This window comes from Acinonyx jubatus, chromosome C1, assembly GCF_027475565.1.
Source record: "Acinonyx jubatus isolate Ajub_Pintada_27869175 chromosome C1, VMU_Ajub_asm_v1.0, whole genome shotgun sequence".
In the NCBI taxonomy this organism is placed as follows: domain Eukaryota; kingdom Metazoa; phylum Chordata; class Mammalia; order Carnivora; family Felidae; genus Acinonyx; species Acinonyx jubatus.
Window position 1 is genome coordinate 80,991,937 of NC_069381.1, and position 26,448 is coordinate 81,018,384.

General features: G+C 33.4%; 1 protein-coding gene across 7 annotated transcripts in view; it reads left to right on the forward strand.

Moving 5' to 3' along the window:
* PTBP2 (polypyrimidine tract binding protein 2) overlaps positions 1-26,133 on the forward strand; it is an 81,326-nt gene extending 55,193 nt beyond the window's left edge. For 4 of the 7 annotated variants that reach the window (XM_027058526.2, XM_027058530.2, XM_053214502.1 and 1 more), the window contains 7 exons: positions 880-1,075; positions 15,465-15,619; positions 17,088-17,121; positions 17,539-17,631; positions 23,979-24,195; positions 24,296-24,373; positions 24,549-26,133. In XM_027058526.2, the coding sequence (XP_026914327.1) occupies positions 880-1,075; positions 15,465-15,619; positions 17,088-17,121; positions 17,539-17,631; positions 23,979-24,195; positions 24,296-24,373; positions 24,549-24,681 (906 nt within the window). In that variant the 3' untranslated portion in view covers positions 24,682-26,133. The remainder of the gene's footprint in view (positions 1-879; positions 1,076-15,464; positions 15,620-17,087; positions 17,122-17,538; positions 17,632-23,978; positions 24,196-24,295; positions 24,374-24,548) is intronic. The other 3 variants (XM_027058527.2, XM_027058528.2, XM_027058529.2) reach the window with 3 other exon arrangements.
* The last annotated feature ends 315 nt before the right edge of the window (positions 26,134-26,448 follow it).

A 26,448-nucleotide genomic window follows, 5' to 3' on the forward strand; every position in this document is an offset into this window, starting at 1 on the left:
TTCTTTAGTTTCTTCTAGGCTTACATCCAGCTGGAGTAGCAATTGTGATTATATAGGAGCAGGAAAAAAAAACATAATAATCATAACAGCAGCATGGTCTTTTATAACTCACATTATACTTACACATATGTGGTCTTTTGTTTAATCCTCAAAGTAACCTGTGAGGATCATGGCAGCCATTACCATCTTTGTTTTCCAGATTAAGAAAGATCCTGATACTCAGAGAGGTTAAGTAACTTGCTCAGTATGACGTAATTGAATGTAGACTTTCAGCTCTAGAGCCTGTACTCTTCTATTCCAGAGCTTTCCTGGGATGATGTTGGATTTTCTAATTCAAGTTATTTTGATTCAGGTTGAACACCTCAAGTTACGGAAATAATAGTTTTTGCCCCGTTTTATGGGACTTGCTATTATGCCGTGTAGTGATACTTACTTGGCTTGAGGCACTTCATAAAATGTGTCATCAAACGAAAGTTACCTTACAAAATTCTAACAATTCTTCTAAGTACTGCCATCCAGCAAAAAATGTGTATAATAAAATTAAAATATTATGCAGACTATTATGGTATGACTTTGACAGGACTGTCATCCTTGTTTATTTTTTTAAATTATTTGCAGATATTTTGAATTAAAAGCATTAGCAAATGTGTTCAACTGGTTGTATTTTAGATTTAAGTAGCACTTTCTATTTAAAGAAGATAGTATTTGTGGAAACAAATAATGTACAGCTGGGATAACGAAGAATGATGCATGATACTTGGTCCCTTTCCTGGTGGCTTTTATGTACAGGTCTTCAATATTGGGTTTTATTGTCGAAATCCTATTTCTTGCTAATTTTCATTCCTTAAGACTGCTGATATACTTTATTCACTTTTACAGGCCCTAGATGGTCAGAATATTTATAATGCTTGCTGTACACTAAGGATTGATTTTTCCAAACTTGTGAATTTGAATGTAAAATACAACAATGATAAAAGTAGGGATTATACTCGACCTGATCTTCCATCTGGGGATGGACAACCTGCATTGGACCCAGCTATTGCTGCAGCATTTGCCAAGGAGACCTCTCTCTTAGGTATGATTTTTATTGTCTATACCACTTTTCTCCCATTTTGCCAAATGGGAAAGTGCCTATTAAAACTACAGTAAGTATAATAAATCCTCCATTTTGGAATTTAAGAAATTGGGTTAGGTTATTATTTTTTTTTTATGATGTATATGAATGCTGTTGGGAGAAAAGCTTAAAGTGTTAATTACAGTTCTGTCAGCTATATTCCTTTCATCATCCTCAGTTTCTCTGTCAAAATAAAAGAAGAGCTCTAATAAAGAAATACTGTTGAGTTATTTACACGTTAAACTTGATTACACACTGTCTTGGTCTATGTCTAGAGTCTTTGTGCATATTCTTTAGTCTTTAGCAATTCTGATTGCTTTAATTTAGCACTGCACAGAAACGGTGAAAAGTGAACAGGTGAAACATGTAATGGGATTAGTCATATGGGTTTTTTCAATGATATTATAATCTGTCTCTTAAAAAACAATTTAAACGAAGAATTCGCTATGAAAATTTATTCTGGTATTCACATTTTGTCTCAATCATTTATATTTCATCTTGTTCTACAATGGATTTGAGTCACCTCCCATAAATAAAAAAAACCGCAAAAATTTGCAACAACTAGTTGATGGAGTAAAGATGAAGATAATAGGGAATGAAGAATAAGGGAAAATGTTACTTTGTAAGTAAAATGAGTGATTTATAACTTAGGATGAAATTTTAGTTTTATTTGCTGTGTTTCAGAAATTCTTGACATTTGATATTTGTAAGATTTTCTTTAAATCAGAGTGTGTCCATATGGAACCCAAGATTGAGGAGTTAAAAACTAGCTCTTACAGTTTAGTTTGTGTCCCTCAGTCAGAAAAAGCATATTATAATGAAGTAATTCTTATAAATAGATTTATATTTATTGTGGATATGTAACAGTGGTGTTTTCCATTGAAAGTGCAGTGTAAGTGATACATCTGTGAACAGAGACACCCTAATGCACAAGAGAAGCAGTTGACATTTGAAATTAATTCTGGTGACTTCAGACCAAACTGACCCTTTATTCTAATGTTCTAACACATCTAGCACAAGCCCTAACTGTCTGTCATGACTTTAACAGAGTCTTAAGGTTGGTAATATTTTTTTCTGACAGAATCTCTATCACAGTGTGGGCCTACTTTAAGCCTTTACTCCCTTAACTTGGCTTCTTAAATTGATTATTTCGTAATGTACTATTTTAAAGGTAAAGGCAAGAGTGAGACAATGAGTGATACATGATCTTTGATTTAATCCTTACTGTAGATTCTTCAATTCTTTACTGATAGAAATTATATGATTTTTACAGAAGAGAAAACCTCAACATTTATCGAGTAGCTTCTAGGTCCTAGGCATTCTACTAGGCGCACTGTACAGTCACATTATTTAATCCTTAAAATAACCAAAGCAGATGACGTCTCTTTTTTGAGAAGTTTAAAAATTTACATGGAACTCGTTGAACAATTTAAGGGTAAAATACCAAGAAATTCCAGCTAGTGACAAGCATAGGACCATAACAATCAGTTCCTTGGACTCTTAAGGAGTTTGTGTGTGTGCTCATTTGGGTATAGTTAGATGTGCCTCTGTGTGTTTGGATTCTGGATGGAATACAGGTTAGAAGTCATGAAGATTCTTCTAGGGAGTTCATCACTGTTTTCCTTGTAACCTCATAGCCCTGATGAAATTTTTTTTTAAGTAATAGTAAAACATTTTTCTCATAAAAAATATGAAGCACTGGCATAATTAACTTGTGTCTTCCTCTGTACTTTCATTATCCATTTTTCAGGTATTGTGTATTTTTGCACTAAAAGCATATGAGTAAAGTTCACTCCTTAATAAATGTGGCTAGTGTCATCTCCTTCGCTCTGTTTTGACTATTTTAATATATCTTTGTTTCTGCACTCTTGCTTGATAAGGAAAAAGGAAATGTTTTGTAGTGGAAATATGTGAATTCACCTTTTACTAAATGATTTCATCGTTTATCTATTTCAGTGGTTTTGCATTTTGTTATAACTGGGTTTTGTTTAAGTATCCCCAGATATTTTTTGAATGTTAGGGGAGTTACAAGATTCAAAAATCAGATAATGGAATGGACTCTGATAGTTTTGATCATTTACAAGAGGTAACCACTGTTAATATTTTTGCTTTTATTTTCTATGTAAATATGTATTTTTGTACAAAATTAAAATCACACTGCAGCTTTGTGATATGTTCTAATTGTTATTTTGTAAGAATTTTTTTGAGAACTAATTTTAATATTTTTGAAAGTACCTTTGTTGGACATTGAATCTTCTTCTATACTTTTTATTAGTATATATGGCATGTGACAGATACCCTGTACATAACTTTTTGTCTTTCAAATTATTCCCTTAAACTAGATGCCTAGAGCTACAATTACTAAATCAAAAAAAGTGTTAAAGACTCCTGATTCTTACTGCAAATTTCTTTCTAGAAAGGTGATATTAAACTAATATGAATGGTACATGAGGCTGGCTATTCCACTTTTTTTTTAATTGAGTATTATTTTTTTGATTTACTGGATATTAATTTGATAAGAATGTGTCAGGTTATTTTAATTTTTTATTATGAGCTAGCTTGTAATTTTTAAATGCTTACTAGACAGAAGTCTCTGAATTGGTTTCTTTCTATTGGGATGTACATGTAAAATGTGTTTTAAGGTTATCCATATTTCATATAAGCTGAGTCTTCAACTTGATTCACACAGTATTTTACACTAGCCAGTTTATAGAAAAATTATTTTTAAATTTATCTCAATCCAAAGTTATCTATTTATCGGACATGAAGTTAATTTTTTCCCCCACATTGGTGGATATTGTCATCTTTATAAGGAGCCACTTACTATTTTGCCTTTTATAGTAGCTTTCAGGCACCCTTTATAGCAACATCCAATATTACTTTAGTAAGGTCATGCCCTCTGGAATGGTAACTAAATCTTTTCTATGTTTATTTGCCTGCAATGATATTTAATGTCAGGTGACTTCAACATACAACAAACTGGTATTGATGGTATTGATCCATTTCCTGCTGAGACTTCCTCAAGCAGTACTTGTTCAAAATGAAATAATTGATAGATGACCCTTTATTTCGAAGATTCTGTAAGAACACAAGTACTAAATATTTTCTGCAAATATTTAGGGAATTCACTTTACCTCGTATAATTTTATATCTAAGGATTTGGCTGAATTTGGAATCAATACTATACATTTTAGTTGGTTTATTTTACATAATGGTTTATTAAGACTAGCATTTATACTTGGCTTCTCTTTTTCTTTTAGTGCTAGGGCTTACAGTGTCTCAGTGTCTCAGAAAATGTACTTCTTTCAAGAAGGGAGACCTAGTGCTTTGTAAATAATTAGAAATCTGACATCTAAATACATAATCACAAATCCAGCAGACTATTAGTTATTCACGTATTCTACTTCAAAGAACAAGGTGATAAAAATCCTTGAGATTATAAATTGAGACGTCGTTACTATGATCATTTTATCATGTTTAAGAAGTGTATTTAATTTATTAAGGGGCGGATCACTTTTAGAAAAATTGCTAGAAGTAATTTTTCATGATCATGTTGTCTACATTTAAAAATTTAGGGAAGGTACTGTGTACAAAGTACTTTAGAGCTTTCCATGCGTTTTGAGTTGAATAAAGTAATTGTCATCCATTTCTTCATATGGCCTTAACAAAAGGCAATACAAAACTTTTTATAGGAAATCTGTTGATGTCAAAATAATTGATAATTGAGGACCGATCTAACATTTGTTCATAAAGGTAAATCTGTAGTTCTGTATGACAGTGTCTCTCAAATTTTTCTGCATGTCGAAATCACCAAGCCCTACCCTTACACTGAAAATAATGAGGAGTGTGTCCCAGTAGTTTGTAGTTTTTCAAGATCCCAAGATGGTTTTACTGTGTAGTGGAGTTGATAAATACAGAGAAAAGTTAGTAATTTTTAGATGCTAAATTTACTTTTTAGCAAAGTTAACAGAATTCTCAAAAAAAATTCTTTATAGCTATTGAACAGTATTTTAATACTTTGTTTATTCATGCCAAATAAATATATTTTGGCATTTTTCTGATAGAATGTTGTCTAGCTGTTAAATTGAGGTTTTTTTCCTGTTTGTGATGCATAAAATCAACAAGTAAACTTTAAAATATTCTTTTAAAATTATTTTTAAGTAATTTCTGAAAGCTTTTGTTATTTTCGAATGGGTTATTCATATGGTAGGTTTTAAAAACTTTTTACTATCAAAGATTTCAGTCATCATATACCAGTATAGTGAATCCTACATTCCCATCATCTTGATTCAATAGTTTCCACACTTGTTTTATCTGTTCATCATTTTTTCTATTGTATTTTGAAGCAAATCCTTGACATCATGTCATGTCATCTCAAACATTACCATAATATCTTTAAAATAATGACATTTTCTTACCAAACCATAATATGATTATCACACCCATCAAATTTGACAGTGACTTCTTAATGTCATTGAGTACTCAATCCATCTTCAAATTTCCCCGGTTTTCTCAAAAAATGTATTTTAAGAGTTGCTTTGTTCAGAATATCCTCTCAGGGGCCATACATGACATCTGGTTATTTCTCTTAAGACCCTGGTAATCTGTAGTAGTACTCTCCCTTCATGCCCACCCTCAGATCCATTGACTTAATGAGGAAACCTAATTATTTTGAGAAAGTCCTACAGTCTGGATTGGTGTGGCTCTTTTTTGTAGTGTCATCTTAACTTGTTTCCATGTGAACCAGAAGTTAACTCCAAAAGCTTGATTAAATTTAGATTCTGTTATTTCTATTTCTCAAGAATATTCATAGGAATACTTTATAGGTGTTCTTGTTTCATGTTGTATGTCTATTGGAAGCATAAAACATCTGGTTATCCCACTTTTAGTCATGTTTTAAAATAGATTGTAGTTTAGGTGTTATGATCCTTCATTATATTGATCTAATGGTTTGAGAATCTACCAGTGATTGCTGCCTTAATTTATTCTATATGGGGGTTGCAAATGTTGCCTTCCTCCTCCCCATTCACATATCCCTTTCCATTAGTTAGTTGAAAATCTTTGTAGAATTTTCCTTCATCAACTAAGGCTGTTTACCTTATAATTGGTTTGTTCTAGACAGTTAAATTCTTGCATTTATTTACTAGTTTTAGGTGGAAGAAATTGATGCCCAGCTTTTGTTTTTTGTTAATTATTTAAACCAGTTTATGAATGGGTACAACCTAGATTCTTCCCAACTGCTTTAAACTTCAGAAACTGTAGGTTGCTTCTGCTTTAAACTTCAGAAACTGTAGGTTCTGGTAGCCCCAGAGTGGTTTGAGATAATGGCCTTAGCCCAGAGGTGAGCAGTTTTATTTATGTAATAATAATTTTTTATTTTGGTCGTAGCCAGTGGCCCAAAAAAAGAAAAGGGTGGTGGTGGATAAGGACTAAACAGAGCTAATTAAAATTTAAATGTTTCTCCCCAAAAATAATACATCACCCTAAAATAAAGAACTGGGAAGCATTAGTGTTTCCTTACTAAATACCAAAAGAATATAAATCACTTCTCCTGCAGCTACTTACGAGGGAAAAAAGACCCGCAGATATGAGTGTGAGTTGTTTTCTCAAAGGATTAACATCCCTTAGGTGTTCTTTTCCTTGTATCTGTGGGTATGTGCAGTCTGTCTGTTTATACATTTTTAATATGGTTCTATAAGATATGCAGTAAAAACAAACATCTTTTATGCAACATTGCAATATGCTGTTTCATTAGGGTGATGAGGGGGAAAACTACAAATCCAGACAAATTGGAAATTAATTAGTATGTCGCAATGAGCAATAGACCAATACTCATCTATTTTCTTATAATATATTTAAGTGATGCCCATGTTTTCCCGTGTGTGGTTTTAAAATAAGATACTCATTATTGTCTTTTAGATATTAATAAATTTAGGTTGTTACAGTATCCTCCAAAGTTGAATGCTATTTAGAAATTCTTGTGTGTGTGTGTTTTTTTTTTTTCTGAACCATTCAGTAGCCTCAGAGCTTAGTCTGATTTCATTTAATTATTATGATGTAGGCCATTAAGTAGACTTTTTTAAAAAGATCCTTGTGGAAAGGAGTCTTTAGGATACTTTATACCACTTTCTAAGAAGTGGGGTCTTTTTGGATGATGGGTATTGACAGAAGAGATCAGCTGTTTTTTTCCTAACACTATTTGCTTTCCCTAGAAAAATAGGGCTCCACTGTCAAAATGCCTAGATCTTTTGCGTAATTCCCATGATAGGAATAAATATTTAGAAAATTATTAGTTTAAAAGTAGTTACTTAGATTCCACCTATATTGCTGCAGTTCATTTATTTTGTAGCAAAAATATTTGAAATACTATGGCTTAGAATGAAATTGTCTGATGCATATGGATACTAATCACTAGCCATTAATTGAATATGCGTTATGTGCCAGGCATTGTTAACCCTTAACTGTCCGCCTGCTCTATCGATTTAGAAACTGGAATACAAAAAGATGAGCAGTTTGCTCAGATTCTTATAATTAGTGGGTGGCTGAGGTATTCAGGGATGCTGGCAGTCTGGCTCCAGAGTTCATACTCCTAACAGACAATTGAATAAAATATGCAGTAGATTAGTTGGGCCTCTTAGTCTGACTAAACTCCCCCCATGGAGTTAGAATAGAATAATGTCATACATATAGTAAATATGTAAGTCCTATAGTTTTAATTTCCTTTTTGTCCCTCCTATACTAAGGTGTTTTGTGTTGCCAAGACATTGGCTTTTTGTTGCCCAGCCCATTAGGTGTTGAACCTGGTTATTATATGATTGCAAAAACAAAAGTATTGTTCATATATCCGTTCAAAAGTGGATCCAAAATATAGCAAACTGAATTTCTATTTTTATGTTTTTACAAAATACACATTAAAACTTAAATACCAAAATCTTAATTTTAGCAAAGCCTGTCTATAATATTCCATTATAAGACTGAATTATAGCAAAGAAGATTCTGGTCATAAAATCAAGCCAAATAACTCATTTACTGCAGACACATTTGCAAGTCATCACCCAACAAAGACTAAGATAATTACAAGTACACACACATTCTAGAAATATTTCCCAGAAATATGAAACTACATAAATCTTTAAAGTATCGGTGAATATCATGACATCAAAATTTTTTTAAAAACCATATAATTAGAAAAGCAGTATTTTATCATATTAGACATAAATCATAAATCACACGAGAATATCTGTTCTAATTCACTGTCCCATATCTTTGGCTTTCTCATTTCATTTCTGTCTTAACATCTAAGAAGTAAGAAACTACGGTTGAACATACCTATCTCCCTATGTGTGCATTCTTAGAAAATGATCCTGAGTCTTTGGATTATTGAACTATCCTCTATTTTCTCAGGGCTGAATTTTTGAAATATTAATTTCTCAGTCTTTAAGGTGTTTCTTTTAGAAAAGAAGTAATGAGAGCTGAGATAGAATTAAGTCCCAGAATTGATTGTAGTGTATTGGCTCAAGATTATAGTGAAAATGCTGGATCCTAAAAAATAAAGAGGTACTTGTTTAGATCACTGTGAGAACTACAAGGGATTATTGTCAAGCTCACACAGAAATGGGGGGGCAGGGAACAATGTAGGGGCAGAGCTAGAGCCAGAACTGAAGTCGTCATTTGTGTAGTCTATATTCTTCCCTCTCACCATTGTGTTTTTATGAAAAAAAGGAAAAGGGGAAACAGATGAAGGAAGGGAGGACTTCTGAAATTGGTTGGAAAACCCGAGGGGATTCTGATCTCAATTTTAGACTTTCTGAACTTAAGTCTAGTGGATTTGTAGAGAACTCTTGAAAATAGATGAGGAAGTCGGCTGATGTTAAATAACAAAATGTTTGTGAATCAGTTTTGGGGTATGTTATGTGTTTTGTGTTCACTCTAATACTTAACCACATGAAAGTTTAGCCAGAGTACAAGATTGGATTTATCCAAGTCTGGCATTGAAGAATATCAAAGAAATTTAGGCTACATTGTGAAGTCAAGTCCAGGAAGAATAGAAAGGGCTAAAATAAATAAAGGCCACAAGTGGATTCAGTGGTTGTATGGGGTAGAATTGAGAAAGATGGAAGAATGAAGTCGGGAAAGGAGATTTAAATGTTAGAAATGGATGGCAAAACAAAAAGAAAAAAAGATGTAGCAAGAGAAGTTGCTGAAATGGATTGATGTAAAAATTATCAAAGTGGAAGTTTTAAAGAAATTGTGAGACCAGAGTGTTTGACATATCACAGGATGATAATAGGGGCTGAGAGAGGAGGAGGAATAAAGCCAGGTGCTTAAAAAGTCTATATAATGAGTGAAAATGTCCCAGTAACCTGATGGTTGTTTTGATGAGAAATGATTTCATGCAGAAGCTGTCTTAATTGATGGTGGTGGGACAGCAGTCTGAAAGAAACACTGGGTGGTGGGGTAGAATGATGAAGATGAATAATACATCCTTTCTCTTTCCTTTGGGGCAGGGTTTAGGGAGGTAAAAATGACTTTTTGAAAGGGTTATAAGAGAAATTCCATGAGGACAAAGCAAGCTTTTAATTAAAAAGTTTCTCTAAGGAACACGTTGAAAAAGAAAAATTTGATTGTTAATGATAGAAAAGAATGGATTCCATCAGGCACAATAAGGAATTGAAGGGTAGGTTTGTAGAAGAGGAGGCATGGATTGAGGATAGAATAGCGTTTCTCATTTTTGTCAAAAGCAAAATTTTTAGTTTCAAATCAGGAAATAAAATGTTCTAAAACCTCCCTCCCCACCGAAAACCCAATACTTTATGAATTAGAAGGCCCTTCCAATATACTGTGTTCAGTAGTATGTGAGACTTAAAACTACCAGATGTCCTAAACAGGGTAAAGAAGTAAGACCAAGAGAAATAATTTAATGGACTTTGGATATAAGTTTTAGAATGGGAAATGAAGGGATAAAACAAATTGTGCATCCTTAAGAATCATGGGTAAAATAATCCTAAGGACAAGTCAAGAGAATCCTAAGGGGATGAGACATGACTAAATGTATTAGAGGATCTTGGAACAAAAAAGAATATTAGATGCACACCAAGGAAATCTGACAAAGTATGGACTTCAGTTGATGATAATATATCAGTATTAGTTGATTAATTGCAATAATTATACTAACGTAAAATGTTAATGGGAAAAGGAAGTGTGCAGGTTATATAGGAACTCTGTAGAAGCTTCAGTTTTTCTGTAAATCTAAAACTGTTCTAAAATAAAAACCTTATTAAAAACCATGGATAAATTTGTAAATGATTTAAAGGAAGTTAACAAAAAGGTTAGTTTTTTTGGGGCAGCTGGGTGGTTCAGTCAGTAAGCATCCGACTTCAGCTCAGGTCATGATCTCACAGTTCGTGAGTTCAAGCCCCACATCAGGCTCTGTGCTTACAACTCAGAGCCTGGAGCCTGCTTCAGATTCTGTGTCTCCCTCTCTCTCTGCCCCTACCGCACTCACACACTGTCTCTCTCATAAATACATACATACATACATATATACTAAATATAAAAAATAAAAAAATAAATGAGGTTTTTTAATTCTTCTGGGCAAGATTGAGGATGTCTGTGTGACCTTAAGATAAATAAGTAATATCACTTCATCCCACTGGACTTTGAACCTGTATCATATACATGGCTGTGTGTTCATCCATTTCAGTGGTGGAAGGGTTAGTAATGTGTCAGAACTAACATGAGAAATCTATAAAATTGCTGAGTCAACTCAAAATATCTGGGTGACCCACCTGATGAAGATCACTTTATATGAAAAGGATTCCTGTTACACCTTTGTGTGGCAGTTTATGAAGCTCTTTGACATTATTTTATCCTTATAACAATCCTAGAAGTAGAACAGGCATTTTTATGTCTCATCATGAACATGTGTCAATATTTTTTTCCAGCATACCTGCTGCCATAGCTAAAGATGTACATTATTAAAATTAAAAGTATTTCTACAACTAGAAATAATTTGCTGGAGCCAATGTATATAACATGTTTTATGTAATTTTTATGAAGGGGAGATTGTAAATTTGTTGATTTACAACTAGGAGTTAACATTAATATAAATATACAGAATTATTTTTCAGAATTTATTATGGTGTAAATAAATAGTGCATCATGAAATATTTTGTAGGTTTTATTTATTTTATTTTTATTTTTACTTTTTTTAACGTTTTATTTTTTTTATTTATTTTTGAGACCGAGAGAGACAGAGCATGAACGGGGGAGGGTCAGAGAGAGGGAGACACAGAATCTGAAACAGGCTCCAGGCTCTGAGCTGTCAGCACAGAGCCCATTGTGGGGGTCGAACTCACAGACCGCGAGATCATGACCTGAGCCGAAGTCAGCCGCTCAACCGACTGAGCCACCCAGGCGCCCCAATGTAGGTTGTTTTTAATGTAGAAGACATTTAGGTTAAACCGAAATTTTTTTTTTCCTGACTGATAGTAATTTTTCAGAGAAGAGTGTACTGAGAAATTAATTGTAGAATCTGTCGTTAGAGACTTTAAAAGTCCAGTAAAAACTCAAGACTAATTCCAGTGATTTTAGAGCTATGTAAAGATGGCTTAAGTAAGCTTTTGTATCAGCCTGGGGGAGGATATAGTGGAAGAGAACTACTTGCTGGTGGCATTAAAGACAGACTGCCCTCATCTCTTAAAGTACTCTTAGGCCATACCCTGGGCTACCTAAAATGAAGAAAGATGATTTGGCAGAATAACGTTATCACCTGCCATAGCACAGTGGCCCAGATGGGTGATAAATAGAAAAGTGGGGAGACGTATATCATTTGGATAGTAGTAACAGCAGTGAAGATCTCAGCAGCTTACATTCCACTTTTTGTTTCCCGTTACCTCCGTACTAGAAGGAGGTAGTTGCATCTCCTTTGAGCCCGTTTTCTCACTAGAAAATTAGCAGTCTTATTTTTACCAAAGTGTAATGTTGTTTGTTAAAAGATGGCATTCCCTGGCATTTAAAAAGTCTCTCAGATCTGTCACACTAAAAAAAGACTAGACTTTTTTTTTTTCAATTTCCATTTTAAATTAATTTCCGTTCTCTTTTAATTCTCAGTGATCATTTTTCCATGATAAGTCTTCATGTTTTAAATAATGTGCCACCCAAGTTACTCCATTATAACATCCAGATTTCAATAAGAAATGTATTTCAAAAACCATTATGTCTTGAATGAAGTTTCTTTGAACAAATTTTCTATCACCTTTGAGTATATTGGTGAAGTTTTCATTAGATCATGAATTGTATATTGACATTGTAGAGGTGTATTTCAGAAGAAGCTTTTTTGAAAAAATGAAATATTAAGCTTAGACTGTCATGTTTAGATTTATATATTGAATTTAGGTAGATATTTTATATTTCATGAATTAATAATATTGCTTGAAATGTCAACAAGGAAAGATGAGTAATAGATGACTTCAAACTTAATCCTGGAAGTGTCAGTACTGTGTAATCTATTGCATGTCTCATTCTTTTGTGTGTGTGTGTGTGTGTGTGTGTGTGTGTCCGTCTATCATATGTTACAGCATTTTCTTTTTTGGAAGTGAATTCTTTTTTTTTTTTTTTTTCCAATTCCTTATTTATTGATAACCACAGATGTACAAAGCATCATACCAAGAATACATGGCAGTGGTTCACAAAATGTTTAGAGATCTCTGGAGGCCTCTTAGGGTTTCTAACAAAGTCCAAACTATATATCCATAACACTACTAAAATGTTGTCTTTTGACTTATTCTCACTAGCATACATTGCTTTAAAGGATAATAGAATATGTGATCATGTATACTTGTTCTTTTTAAAACAGTTCTTGGCTTTAGTTTCTGATATGTTAAATACAACTCATTTAAAAGCTGTTTGTATTCTTCAGTAAATTTTACGAGTATAAAGGGGTCCTGAGACTAAAAGAACATTTTCATTGTGGGATACAAAGTTCAAGACTATTCTAGTAGATAAATAGGAGTATTTTAATGAACAAGATGGCAGTGAAGAGTAGAGATGTACAGGGAAGATGCTAGGGATTAGGTCATTTTTATATTAATGTTGGTAACTAATTCTTCAGTTAAATTTTTCTGGCTTAGTGGGCCCTGAAAATTGTTTCTTGTCTGGTAGAATTGAAAAACCAGAAATTTAGGTGATATAACTTTTTGTGAAAGGAGCTGCTTTCAGATGTCTTTGATGGATTTAAAAAAAAAGTCTTTTATTCCTAAAAGGGAATTTGAGGGTTGATATTGACCTCTTCTGCATACCATGTATTTTCGATAGTATTTGTTTTGGGCCATGGACTGGATCCCATTAAGACCAAGAATCTTAACAGAATTTTAAGTTACTTTTTCCCCTGAAAAGTAGCCAATTAAAGTCAGGGAAATGAGGAAATAATTTGACAGTGTAATGCCTGCATCTGGAGTTTCTGCCAGTGTGAAATAATTGTGTTGTCAACTTTAGTTGAATGGTATGTACATTCAGCCACAGCTATCTGAAAATACTTAAGGAATACTATATTTAAAGAAAGGATGAGGGGTCACTTTCTAACAGTATTCAAAAACAAAATTACTGTCAGTGCATATCTAAGAATTGGGAATGTATCCTCATACTTGCCTTTGGCAGCAAATTAAGATATCTATTGAATGTTAAATGGAAACAACCTATGAAGTGTAATCAGAGGGCTATAGTATTTGACATGGGGAAGTTTGTAACACTTTAGAATAATTGGTTAAAAAGATTCACACCGATGGATCCAAAAAGGCATCAAAGAACATGAGAAGCTTCTATTTTAAAAGTAAAATGGGTGAATGGATGGAACAAGATTGGCCATAAGTTGGTAATTGGTAAACCAGTGTGATGGGTATATAGGATTTGTTATTGTAGACTCTTTTTTCTATGTGTTGGATATTTTCCATCACAAAAAGTAGAATCTAAAAAATAAGATGGAGAAATAAAAAAGGGGGAAATCTCAAAAAATGGGCAAAAAGCACTAAAATAAGCTTATCCACAGAAAGACTGAGAAAAATATCTTTCCACTGTTGGAGTGCTTAGAGAGAAGAGATACAAAGAAATTGGAGGGAAAAATTAGAAGTCAGAAACTGAAGAGATTAAGAATTGTGAATCTTAACCTTTTAGACTGTCAGTGAAAGGCCATCATAGTTTCTATAACGTAAAAAGACTTTAAAAAAAAAAAACTTGGCTAAAATATTGAGAGATCTGAAACCAAAGGCAACAGCACATCCTTATGACATAGACAAGAAGGCTGATGGAAAGAGAAAAGGAGAAATAAAACATGAACTTTTGGGACAACAGTACAAAGGGCCATTTTGATCCAGGTATGTCACGGATTAACTTCATGTAGGTTGGATGTTTCCTTTTTCATGGGAAGAATAAAAGTAACATACAATTTACTTCATTAGTGAACTAATATGTATTGAGGAATCAGCTGGTATGTAAGAATTTCAGGGATGAAAGGATTTAGAGTTCATTCTTTTAATTGGAACGTGGATAAAAGATGCTGAGACAGAAGAGAATTCTCTCTAGAGTGAAGACTGGCATATCTTAAAGATGATAGAACAACAGTAAGACTGGAAAATAGAACAATAGAAATGAGAAGGAAATGTTAAAACTGGTAGGCAAAATGTGGGAAAATACTGAAGGAGAAAGCCTGTGTGGATATGGTGACGTTTTCTCATTCCTTCTACTGGGGAAATGTGTTTGAGAAATTTGTTGTGTTCATTATGACTGCTTGAGTATGGAATTAAGGCAAACAAACTTCTGTAAGATTTTCTTTAAGTCATTTGAATGAAATAATGATGTTCAGGGTGATAGGTCTCCAAGAACTGAAGGACTTAACGGTTTGTTTCATAAGCTGTAGCTGTCCGGTTTCAAGTAGGAGTTTATGAAGATGATAGCACTTGTAGAAAAAAGTGTGAGTTACTGTTTTGTTGAAGATGATATTTATTTTAGATGTGGCTTCTTGCTATAAACCGTGGAAGTGAATTTTTCAAATCTCTGATTTAGAAATATTACATCCTTTATGCTTTGTTTGCTTTTTCATAGGAGATGGAATATGGTATATTTAATTTTTTAACATACAGGTATGTACCTTAGCCCTAATATTTAATGATTTCGTTGAAACCAGTTAATTTTCTCTGATGCATTATCAGTAAACCATTTTTCTAAATGTTATAAAACTTAACTTTCAGGAACCATTTGGAATGGTCAGCCGTAAGCCATGCAGCCATCGTGCTTAAATTGGTTTTTGTAAACGACTTGTGTGTGTTTCGTAAAATATGCTTTATTTTAAAATTAGGGCTTCCTGTTGCAGCTGTTCCAGGAGCTCTGAGTCCTTTGGCTATTCCAAATGCTGCTGCAGCAGCTGCTGCAGCTGCTGCTGGCCGAGTGGGTATGCCTGGAGTCTCAGCTGGTGGCAATACAGTCCTGTTGGTTAGCAATTTAAATGAAGAGGTTAGTAAAATAATTTTGTAATGTTTATTCTTTAACTCCATTTCATTTGTGAAAGTTTCTCATGTTTATTTCATTTTGCACTTGCCTTTCTTTTTATGTACATTCATTAGTCAAAGTATTTTCTGTACGTTTCTATTTCTGAATAAAATCTATGTATTTGTTTAGGTAATATTTCCCTAGGCAGTCATATCTCTTTATATATATATATATATATTTATTATTATATTATTATTATTTTAACCTAACTACCTATTTTTCCTAAGAAAAATATGGTGAAGTACTGTAGTATGGCTTTTTCTTTCTGTTGTTCTCAAAGGCAAATGTGATCTAATTTGCAGATTTAACTGTAAAACAATTTTGTTCTTTGCCTTTTCTAATTATTTGCTTGTTCATTTCATGCTTATGTGTCATTGCATTTTTTTAAATCTTATTTTATGTGAACTACTCTAATACATTTTTCTTTGAAGGTTCTTCCAAAGATCTTGACGAGGCACTCTTCCAGTCTTTCTTAGTAATTTTTTCTTTGCAGTTATTAGTCATTGTCTTCTAAAAATATTTTCCAACTTTATTCCCCCTCCCCCTTGTTAAATAAAATTTATTGCTGAGTTATTTTCTTTAGTTGTACATTTTATGTCTGGTATATTTTATTTTGATTGCTATGAAAGCTGGTATGAAATGTGGGAAGCTCAGTGTATCAGTTTACAATGTCTAATTTGAATATTTGTTTCATTTTTAATTGGCCTCTGTTAATACGAACATTAAGCTTATTTTATCATTTGATACTATTGTCATTCACAGTTCTGCATGCTAAAATGTTTGAATCAGAGTGCCTTTGTTTTTCTTTTAAGAATTTTGCCTGCATTTCATAACCAGCCATGCTTATGCAGTTAAAGTTCAAAGTTTAAAATTCCTGTGCATGCTTTCCTTCCCTATGTTGAGATGAAATGCTGTAATTTACTCTTTGATATAGATGTACTTTACCCATATTTGTCTTGGATGACTACATTTTACTCAGTTTTTCTTGTACAGTACATAAACCAACCATTTTCTGACCAAATTCCTGCATTTCCTATGTACTGACCTATATTTTATTTTTTTTTTGTTCCCCAATTCCTTATTTTTTTCTTCTGCATTGCTGTTTCCCTTCCCCATTTCATCCTTTTCCTTGTGTGTTCACCTTCCCTTTCCTTGTCTTTTCCCAAATGCCCATTCCCTTCCCTGTCTTATCCTATATTTTCCTTGTCCTTGTCTTCATTCCCTGTCTCCATTCCCTATGTTCATGCTTCTGTGCTTGAACAAATGTTCCTCGGACCAACTTGCCCCAATTAACCGCCTTGAACCATGATCCATGACCACCTCACCATTCTGCGGGAACCACCCTTCGTTATGGATGATCTGTTCATCTCCGCTCTTCCTCGACTCTTCTCTCTTCTTGTCTTACGCTGCTTGCTCTTCTCTCCTTCTAAAGATGGTTACGCCCCAAAGTCTGTTTACCCTCTTCGGTATGTTATTGTTAGCACTATACTTTTATTATTGATTTGATTTTTGTTTCACCTTAATTCTTATTTGTAGCTAGCACTTTGGCTTAAAGTTGAATAGTAAATCTTTTGCTATTTTTCTTTGCTATTTAAAACTCTCCATAGACACAAAATTTGTTTTAATGCATGCTGATTTATTTTGCATGGTCTTTAATTTAATATCATTCACATAGCTTTGAGGGTTTATCAAAAATTATTCTTTTCAAAATTCACTGTTCAAAATCTTGATCTTCTTTATTCATTTGTGAGAATGATGAGTTTGAATGAGTGATCATGTTGATGTCTGAATGTTTCATTAATATGTCAGAAAGATAATCTTCAGCTGACTTGCATGTAACATTAATTCCATTTTTGGATTACCTCTCTGTGGCTCCAAAAAAGGTGTTTATGGAGATGTGCAGCGTGTGAAGATTTTGTACAATAAGAAAGACAGTGCTCTGATACAGATGGCTGATGGAAACCAATCACAGCTTGGTAAGGTTAAACAGTTACCCATACATCTATAAATCTGAATCTGTTAATAAAATCAAACCCCTTTATGGCAGTAAGAACCTTTATTTACTGATTCATTCATTCATTTATTTATTATTTGGGATAGCCAAGGCTCAAAATGGCACGTTAATTTTCGTATTTTAATGCATGATGAATATGTTTGTGGTTTTCTGCTGTCCTCTTACCATTCCTCAAGTACAATCCAGTGGAAAAAGGTTTAGGCTCCAGAATTGCAATAATAATTTCACATAAGAATTATGACATTTGTATTAAAGATCCCTAGTGTTTTTCATTCCTACTTACTCCCTGTGATAGAAGTTAACTACTGTGCTAAATATAGTCCATGGAGTCCTCATTAATGTGGTGTTATCTTAATTCTCCTAGATTTTTGCTAAACTTAATAGAAAGAGTCACATGGAAAACATTTTAGGGGTACTAGGTTTTTACAAAATGAAAACCCTGTGCTACATACAATACACCATTGTTAATCCCTTTTGGAATCTTAAAATGTACTGTAGTCAAATTACACTTACATTCTTAACTTAGGTAAGTATTTTAATTAAATTAATACATCATTTGCCTTCATACACAAAGTCAGATCACAAATCTGGAATACAACTACACATTCACAGTGTGATAAGACTGTAAATATCAGTATGATCTTTAGCTTGTAATTCTGTTTATTGACATTCGGTGCCTCAGGTTGGTTGTTTTCACGTTGTTAATTTCGAAATTTGTCACTTATGACGTAATGACTAGTGTATTTTTGCTCTTATGCCCAGTGAAGGTCATAAACTTGAACATGACATATGGACCTTTTGGCATTTGGTATCAGATAGAAGTAAATTTGAGTTTTATTATTTCTTACCAGCTTTCATGGTAGTTCAGACAACGTATAAAACTAGACCTCTGGCTCTCTGCTTTTAAAAATGGAGATACCCGTCTTTAATGAAAGATCTGTAAAAAAGTGCTAATCAGGTTCTGGGTGTCCTCGTAAATCTTTTTTTCTCCCTCTGCTGTGTATACTTCTGTACTCTGGTAAGGGTAGTCATGGGCATTGCTTTTATGTACATTGTAAGTAGCATTTAAAAAAATATTTCTCAAATGTTTCATTTTTTTCTCATCACTGTGTGAGCTGTGGATGACATTACCCTCATGTAAAGGATTTACAGTTATGGTTAAGAAGTACCTCAGGTAGAATTTAATCAAATTCTTCTGGATATTTTATATATATATATATATATATATATATATATATATATATATAATGACTACTTTAAATAAGTGGCATTTTAGTTTTTACTATACTTACATCAGTTTGTGCTGCTAAAACAATACCACAGAGTGGCTTAAACAACAGAAATTTTTTTTCTCAGGTGCCAGTAGATTGAGTTTCTGATAAGGGCTTTCTTCCTGGCTTGCAAATGGCCACCTTCTCTGCATCTCCTTACATAGCCTTTCCTCTGAGCTCTCTGGGTTTCTCTTCCTCTTCTTCTAAGGACACTGGTCTTACTGGATCAGGGCCTCATCCTTGTGACCTTATTTAACCTTCACTATCTCCTTAGAGCTTCAATATACGAATTTTGGGAGAATACAGCTCAGTGCGTAACAGTACTTATATTTTACTAGAGCCTTCACTGTCTAATAGCATGATTTGTAGTTTTTAAACCATATGTAATAGCAAATAATTTATTTTTTCTCATTGCTTTTAGGGTAGATTTTGAAGTATATGACCAGAAAAATATGTATTCACACCATTAATGCCTTTAAAATACACACCCACATACTCAAATCCCACAGAAAACTAAGGTGTGCTATTGAAAGAAATTAGTGAGAATTTAAAAAATTTAGTATGCTTTGTTTTGGGGCCCTGTTCTCCCTTTGGTTTTCATAGGACTCTATTTGGAAACACTCATTGTTTTATGGTATAGGCAGATATATTTTTTTTTTTAATTTTTTTTTAACATTTATTTATTTTTGAGACAGAGCATGAGCAGGGGAGGGTCAGAGAGAGAGGGAGACACAGAATCTGAAACAGGCTCCAGACTCTGAGCTGTCAGCCCAGAGCCCGATGCGGGTCTCGAACTCAGGGACCGCAAGATCATGACCTGAGCCGAAGTCGCGCACCCAACTGACTGAGCCACCCAGGCGCCCCTAGGCAGATATTTTTATGTTTAGGAAGTAGTATGGGGGAAATAAAGAACATTAAGAGATAGTAGTGTTTAAATGTGAACGAGATTGCTGCAAATCTCAGAGGCCATGCTAAATCATTTTAGACCAGAGTTTTAAAATTTGCAAACTTTAAGGTGTTTCTTTAATAATCTTTCTACCATGGCTTATTTAATTTAGCGTTTTCTTAAATTGTTGTTTTAAGAGTAACGTGTTATCCTAAATGAACTTTAACAGAATTTTAACAAAATACCAAAGAGTATTTTTATATAACTGCCATCTCAAAAGTAAACTTATTTAGTTCTTTATAACAGACCTTTAGCCACTATATTACATCTGTCAAAGTGTGCTGTAAAGTGCGTGGAAATCCTGTAACTCTAGTGTTAATGATATTTGAGCAATTTTTAAGTGTATGTCTATATTGGCTTTCACAGAGGAACTGTCATGCATAGTGAAGAACTCTAAGTCACACTTAGAGGTATTGCTGAGATTTCAAGAGATTCCCCCCATCCAATGGAGGGAAATAGCAAATGGTATGGAGTATAATGGGGGAAAATATAAATTTTAAAATTATGATAGAATCTAAGTCTCTATACATCAATAATAACAGCAACAGCAAATGTAGTAAATGCATCAGTCGAAAGATAGGTCGTCAGATCTGATTTTTAAAAAGTTCTTTACAAGAAGCATATAAAGCACAAGAATGTGGAAAGATTGAAAGTAAAGGGATATAGAAAATATAGATTAATTTAGATCACCAGGAAAACAAAACAGTTTTATGTGGGTGTGCCCCTAATGAAATATCCTCAAAATATGTAAATCATAAATGAATAGAACTGGAGGAAGAATTGTCAACACACCTTTCTGAATTATTTCAGGCATACAAAATGATGATCAACAAGGATACAAATGGTACAACACAAATGACACATGTATAGAATTATACATGTAACACATTCTTTTTAAGTACATAGGGAACATTTACTAAAGCAGCCCTCCATAAGGCAAAGAGGAAGTATCATGTAGACCATATTCACTGTTGCACAGTCAAGTTAGAGCTAATAACAAAAAGATATACTTATATTTCCCAGTATTTCATGGATCAAAGAAGTTACTTTAATAAGAATTTAGAATACTTTAAAATAGTGAAACTACTATACTAAAATTAGGTATGTGTAGTACAGTGAAAGCAGTGTTGTGACAGGAGTTTAACTTTAAGAATGATGGTGTAAACCCAAGGAAAGAAGAAGATAAAGACCAGACTAGAAATCACTGGTATAGAAGACAGTTGAGAGAAAGAAAGAAAAGCTAGAAGCTGGGTTTTTGAATAGATTAATAAAATAGACAAGTAGATGTTAAGATTCATTTTTTGGAATAACGAGAGAGGCAACACACCTAAGTTTTTTGAATTATAAAGGGTATAATTGTTGACATAGCTCTATTTCCACATATAAACTTGTCCTGTGGCACGCGCGCGCTCTCTCTCGCTCTCTCTATATATATAACTTTTTTTTTAACCATCTTAACTTCTCATTGTTCATTAATATCTTCTTCAGAGATTAAGAGAAAAGTAGAAAATTATACTCAACCCAAAGTTCCATTTCCACTGTGCGACATTGGCTTTTTTCTCTTTTATCGTTCATTGATTGTTTTGTCCATTTGTGCCATATTTCTTGTAACAGGCTTCAAGATATCAGAGTCCCAATATTTAAGCTTGATTCATCTTAAATTAGTAATTCAAGTACTCTTCTGCTTTTTGCTTAATCATTATGTATGCCTTAGTATTTGACAAGGTTTTCTTTTCTTTTTTTTTTGAATACTTAAAAACCCTGATATTCTACCCCTCAACTTCGGCCCTCATCCACTTCATATTCTTTTGTCAGGTCAGCTGACTCGACATACTTCTCATTACCTGACTACTTCTAGAGATAGCTTTTTGGTTATTTTGCTTTATTTTAATCCCATTAGTCTATTATCCATCTCCTCTTGATGCAGGTGCTATTCCTAGGACTTTTTATTGTTTTCTTATATCTGCTTTTCAGTATCTCAAAGCTCAGCTGTTTATGCCGTCTTTTCATGACTTTTCGAAGATGAACAAAGATAGCTTTCTTATAACAACCTTAGTCTACTCATTCCCAGATTCATTCCTTATAACCCATGCCGTATATGATGTAGCAGCACTTTTTCATAAGCAAAGTACTGTTCACTTAAAACAATAGAATTCTAGAACTTTGAAAATATTTTATAAATCAAATAAGTTTTATAAAAGGAGTTTATGTACCATCTCTGAATAATGCAGTTGATTTTGTAAGTGAAAATTTAGAAGTATATGTGAAATGCAGTAAAACAAGTGAGAAAGAATTCAGGCCTGAGATTTTTTTTTTTTTTCTGTTCGCCTCAGTTGCAAATCTAAAGAAAATTACAAATACATAACACCACAGTAAAATAATTGGGAAGAGTAAACTTGTTTTTACAAATTAGGGAAGCTGTAAGGGAAATAAGAATTTACTTTTGAATCTTTTCTGAATGGTACCTTAACACTTCTACAGCATTTTCCTTTTCAGAACTGTTTTATATTTAACTGGTTTAACTGGTTTATATTCTATGTGAGTAAGTAGTAAAAGATGCTTGAATTTAATAAATTGGGCATATCTCTGGTGTCAGACTGTGTACGTACTGTTGTGAGTAGGATTTTGTCCTCATTTCCCTTTTCTTCCACCTTGCCTTTATCTCTCTGCTGTTAATACACAAACTTGGAATAGTCAAATCAGACCTTCAGTTTAAAGTATATGACTTATAAAATGGTCGTAAGTTGTTGTGGCTAGTGAGTAAAACATAAAACATGTAACTTATCTGTAACCTCAGACCAGTTCGCTTAGTTTAAAAATAACCCAACTGCTACCACAGAAAGTAGGCATGTAATAATGTTCTGTGTTAGGCACTGTGCTGGGATAGAGACCGGGGTTCCTACCTTCATGTCCTTTGCAGTCGGAAGGAGGAGTAGTTAGATAATTAAAATAAATTGTGATGAATTTAAGAAGAAGAAAAGAGTGCTGCATGGGGAATATGAACCTTTCCAGAGAAGAACAGTGAGAAAGACTAGGAGGGATAATGACCAGATGAAAAATTATTGTAGCTAGAACAGCATGCACACAGGGCTAAAAGGTAAGAAAAATTGGCTCTTCAAGGAAGATAGGGTTTTGTATAGCTGGAGGGTAAAGTTCAAAGAGTACAGTACTAAAATACTGTAATTCCATGAGGGATGAGGTGGTTCTTGTCTTACCACTTGATTCTCAGCACTAACAAAGTAATTGGTTTTGTATATCATCAATAAATATGTTCAGAGACGCTGGGGAGATCAGGATATAGTCCAAATTCATTTCTTCAACATGGCTTTATACCTTTCCTAGTCTGACCCTAAGGAGTTTAAGCAGGTAATAACAAGAGATTTGCAATTTATAGAGGTCATCCAGCTGCTCTGTGTAATAGGATGCATTTGAAAAAAGTAGGGAAAAATCCCAACAGGAAGACAAATTGGGAGACAGAGTTATTAGCAGATCAAAAAATTGTGACCGTGAAAAGTAGAGAATTGAGAGATAATTAGGAAGAAAAGATTATGGTGGGACTTGGCAGTTAGGTTATGGGGCAGGAGAGAGAAGTTGTTACAGATGAGTACTAAGTTTCTTTCTGTGGCATCTAAGTATATGATTTATCAGGATTGACAAGGAAGAGAAGATTCATAATGAGGATTTGCATTCTGTGAAAGAGGCTGGCTTTTTTGCCAAAATGGTCTAGGGCAAATAAATTCAAATCATCTTGTCACCAGTGACTGTTGAAAACTCAAGATTTATTTAAAAATCATGGGGCGCCTAGGTGGCTCAGTAGGTTAAGTGTCCAAGTCTTGATTTTGATTCAGGTTGTGATCTCACGGTTCGTGAGTCCCAGCCCCTCACTGTCAGCATGGAGCCAGCCTCTCTTTGCCCCTCACCCTTTCATGTTCTCTCTCAACATAAATAAGCTTAACCAAAAAAAAAAAAAAAAAAAGATTTATTTAAAAATCATGGAATTCAGTTATTTCAGCTATTCCAAAAGAAGAATTCTTTTTGTTTTGAACTTTGTTAATATTGTTTTTTAATAGGCATTTTTTTTTCTTTTTATAGCCATGAACCATCTTAATGGACAGAAAATGTATGGCAAAATTATTCGTGTTACTCTGTCTAAACATCAGACTGTACAACTACCTCGAGAGGGACTTGATGATCAAGGGCTAACAAAGGATTTTGGTAATTCCCCATTGCATCGTTTTAAGAAACCTGGTTCCAAAAATTTTCAGAACATTTTTCCTCCTTCTGCAACCCTACACCTATCCAATATCCCGTAAGTATTACAGCTGGAGATTTTTAAATGGGTATACATTTTAGAAATAAAATTTGAAAATTATTATTAATCTTTACTTTTTTCCATCCAATTTTCCTAGTCCTTCAGTAGCAGAAGAGGATCTACGAACACTGTTTGCTAACACTGGGGGCACTGTGAAAGCATTTAAGTTTTTTCAGTAAGCAAGCTTTCTTATCTTTAAATTAGTGACTTGATAGAAGTTAAAAATTTTCTTCAAGTAGTTTTTATTCTTTTTGTTTATGGAAATTTTTGATTCTGTAGTGGGCAAAAATTCAAGTATTTAAGCCCTTCCTAATTTTTATGAAGTATCTAATTTTATAATTTTGTTTCAGAAGAGATCACAAAATGGCTCTTCTTCAGATGGCAACAGTGGAAGAAGCTATCCAGGCCTTGATTGATCTTCATAATTATAACCTTGGTGAAAACCATCATCTGAGAGTGTCTTTCTCCAAGTCAACAATTTAAAAAGGGGGAGGTGAAGATGGAGGGTGTATCACATTGTTTGGTGTCATCACCTATTGACTGTTCAGAAAAGTGGGGACCAGAGTTTGATTTTTTTTTTGTTTCCTTTTTTTTTTTTCATGCTGTTATCATTCCTTGGTTATAAAATGAAATGGCATACATAAAGGCAGAGTGTTAACTGCTATATTTCATCTGTTCTATAGGGAAGCCATTATTTTTGTCTGTTTAAATTTTTAGTTTAATTATACTTTCCTTTTTCAACTTAGTTGACATACGTGCCTTAAAAAGGAAAACTAGTGTTGCTATTGTGCATTTACTAGGAAAAAGGAATTGGTTGTCTAGGGCACATTGTTATATGGGAATTACCATATGTTTAGGCAGGGGTGTGTAAAAAGGTTAAGTTTTTGTTTCTCCTGCTTGGAACTTATTTTGAATTATTGGCTTGTCACATTTCTTTCTATTTACTCAAATAAGATACATGATACTGAGAGAATTAAAGCAGCATTTTTTAGTTTTTACTACCTTAGGCTTTATTGCTTTAAAAAAACATTGGCCTTTTGTATCTCACAATTCTGGTCTAGATTCAGTTATGAATGTAGGCATTAGTTAAAATTAACAAGATGCAGAGTATTAATTTCTTAAGACAACAAAGTGATTTCTGTAAGTTTGAGCCCTATGTGGAAAGCATTGTGGAATCTTAACCTTTTTGTACACACTCTTGTGGGACGTATCATATAAATGTCAGCACTAAGTAATGTCTTGTTTGTGGCTGAATATTTTTCGTAGATGTTTTTGAAGTTGACATGACTTACGTGCATTTAAATATATATTGCCATCCTTAGTTTGTAATTAAGATTTGGAATATGGTTGTGGATTTCTGAGCATGTGCAGACTGGTCTAGCTAGTTCAGGAACTGGTGCATGTATTTTTCAAAGATAAAGAAAGTGTACTGCGAAAATTTGCAGGAAGATTAATTTTGTGGCAGTTTTCTAAAACTGACAACCAGGTGGGACCAAAGTTTATGTGCCTTTAGTCTTAATTTACCTTGCATTGTAATATTCAGTTTTAATAAATCTTCAAAATATTTTGTATTTAGGAATAGATCTGACTTTAATAAAAACATGGCTCAGAATCTACAGGTCAAATTAATTTGAACAGTTCTTGTCAATCTGAATTGTTGATTCTGTTTAAATGACCAATACTTTTTGAAATTGATGTACTTAGTTTCAAGATTCATAGATTCTGTTATCTATGTAGACAGAATGGTCATGTATATTTTCTATTAGTTGAGTTTTTACATCTTTAGAAATGTAAAATTCAGTATAGTTTGAAAGCGGCACAATTAAAAATTAATTTTCTAACAAAGTTGGGAGGTTTGATGGTTGTTTAATTTCCTTTTGTGTGTACTCTGCTTACCTCTGTAGCATGCTCAATAAACACTTCTGTAGCTCTGTATTCACCTTTTCTGTCTTTCTCTGCTGCCTTTTCTCTCTCCTCTTCTTTGTTTTCACTCCACTGTGCTTCTGAATTCATGTTTATTCTCTGCCAGGGTGGGAAAGGAGTAATAATATTACAATTCTATGGCTTTATACCATAAATAAATCTAGATGCTGTGAAAATATACCAGCTGTTTTTTTTTTTTTTTAATTTAAAAGATAGTAACTGCTTTTCAGGAGGACACATATTAAACATTTCCCACCCTGTTATAATCTGCTTTAAAGACATAACTTTTATTATTGTATCTTGTTAATTCTCTCTATCTCTTTTGTT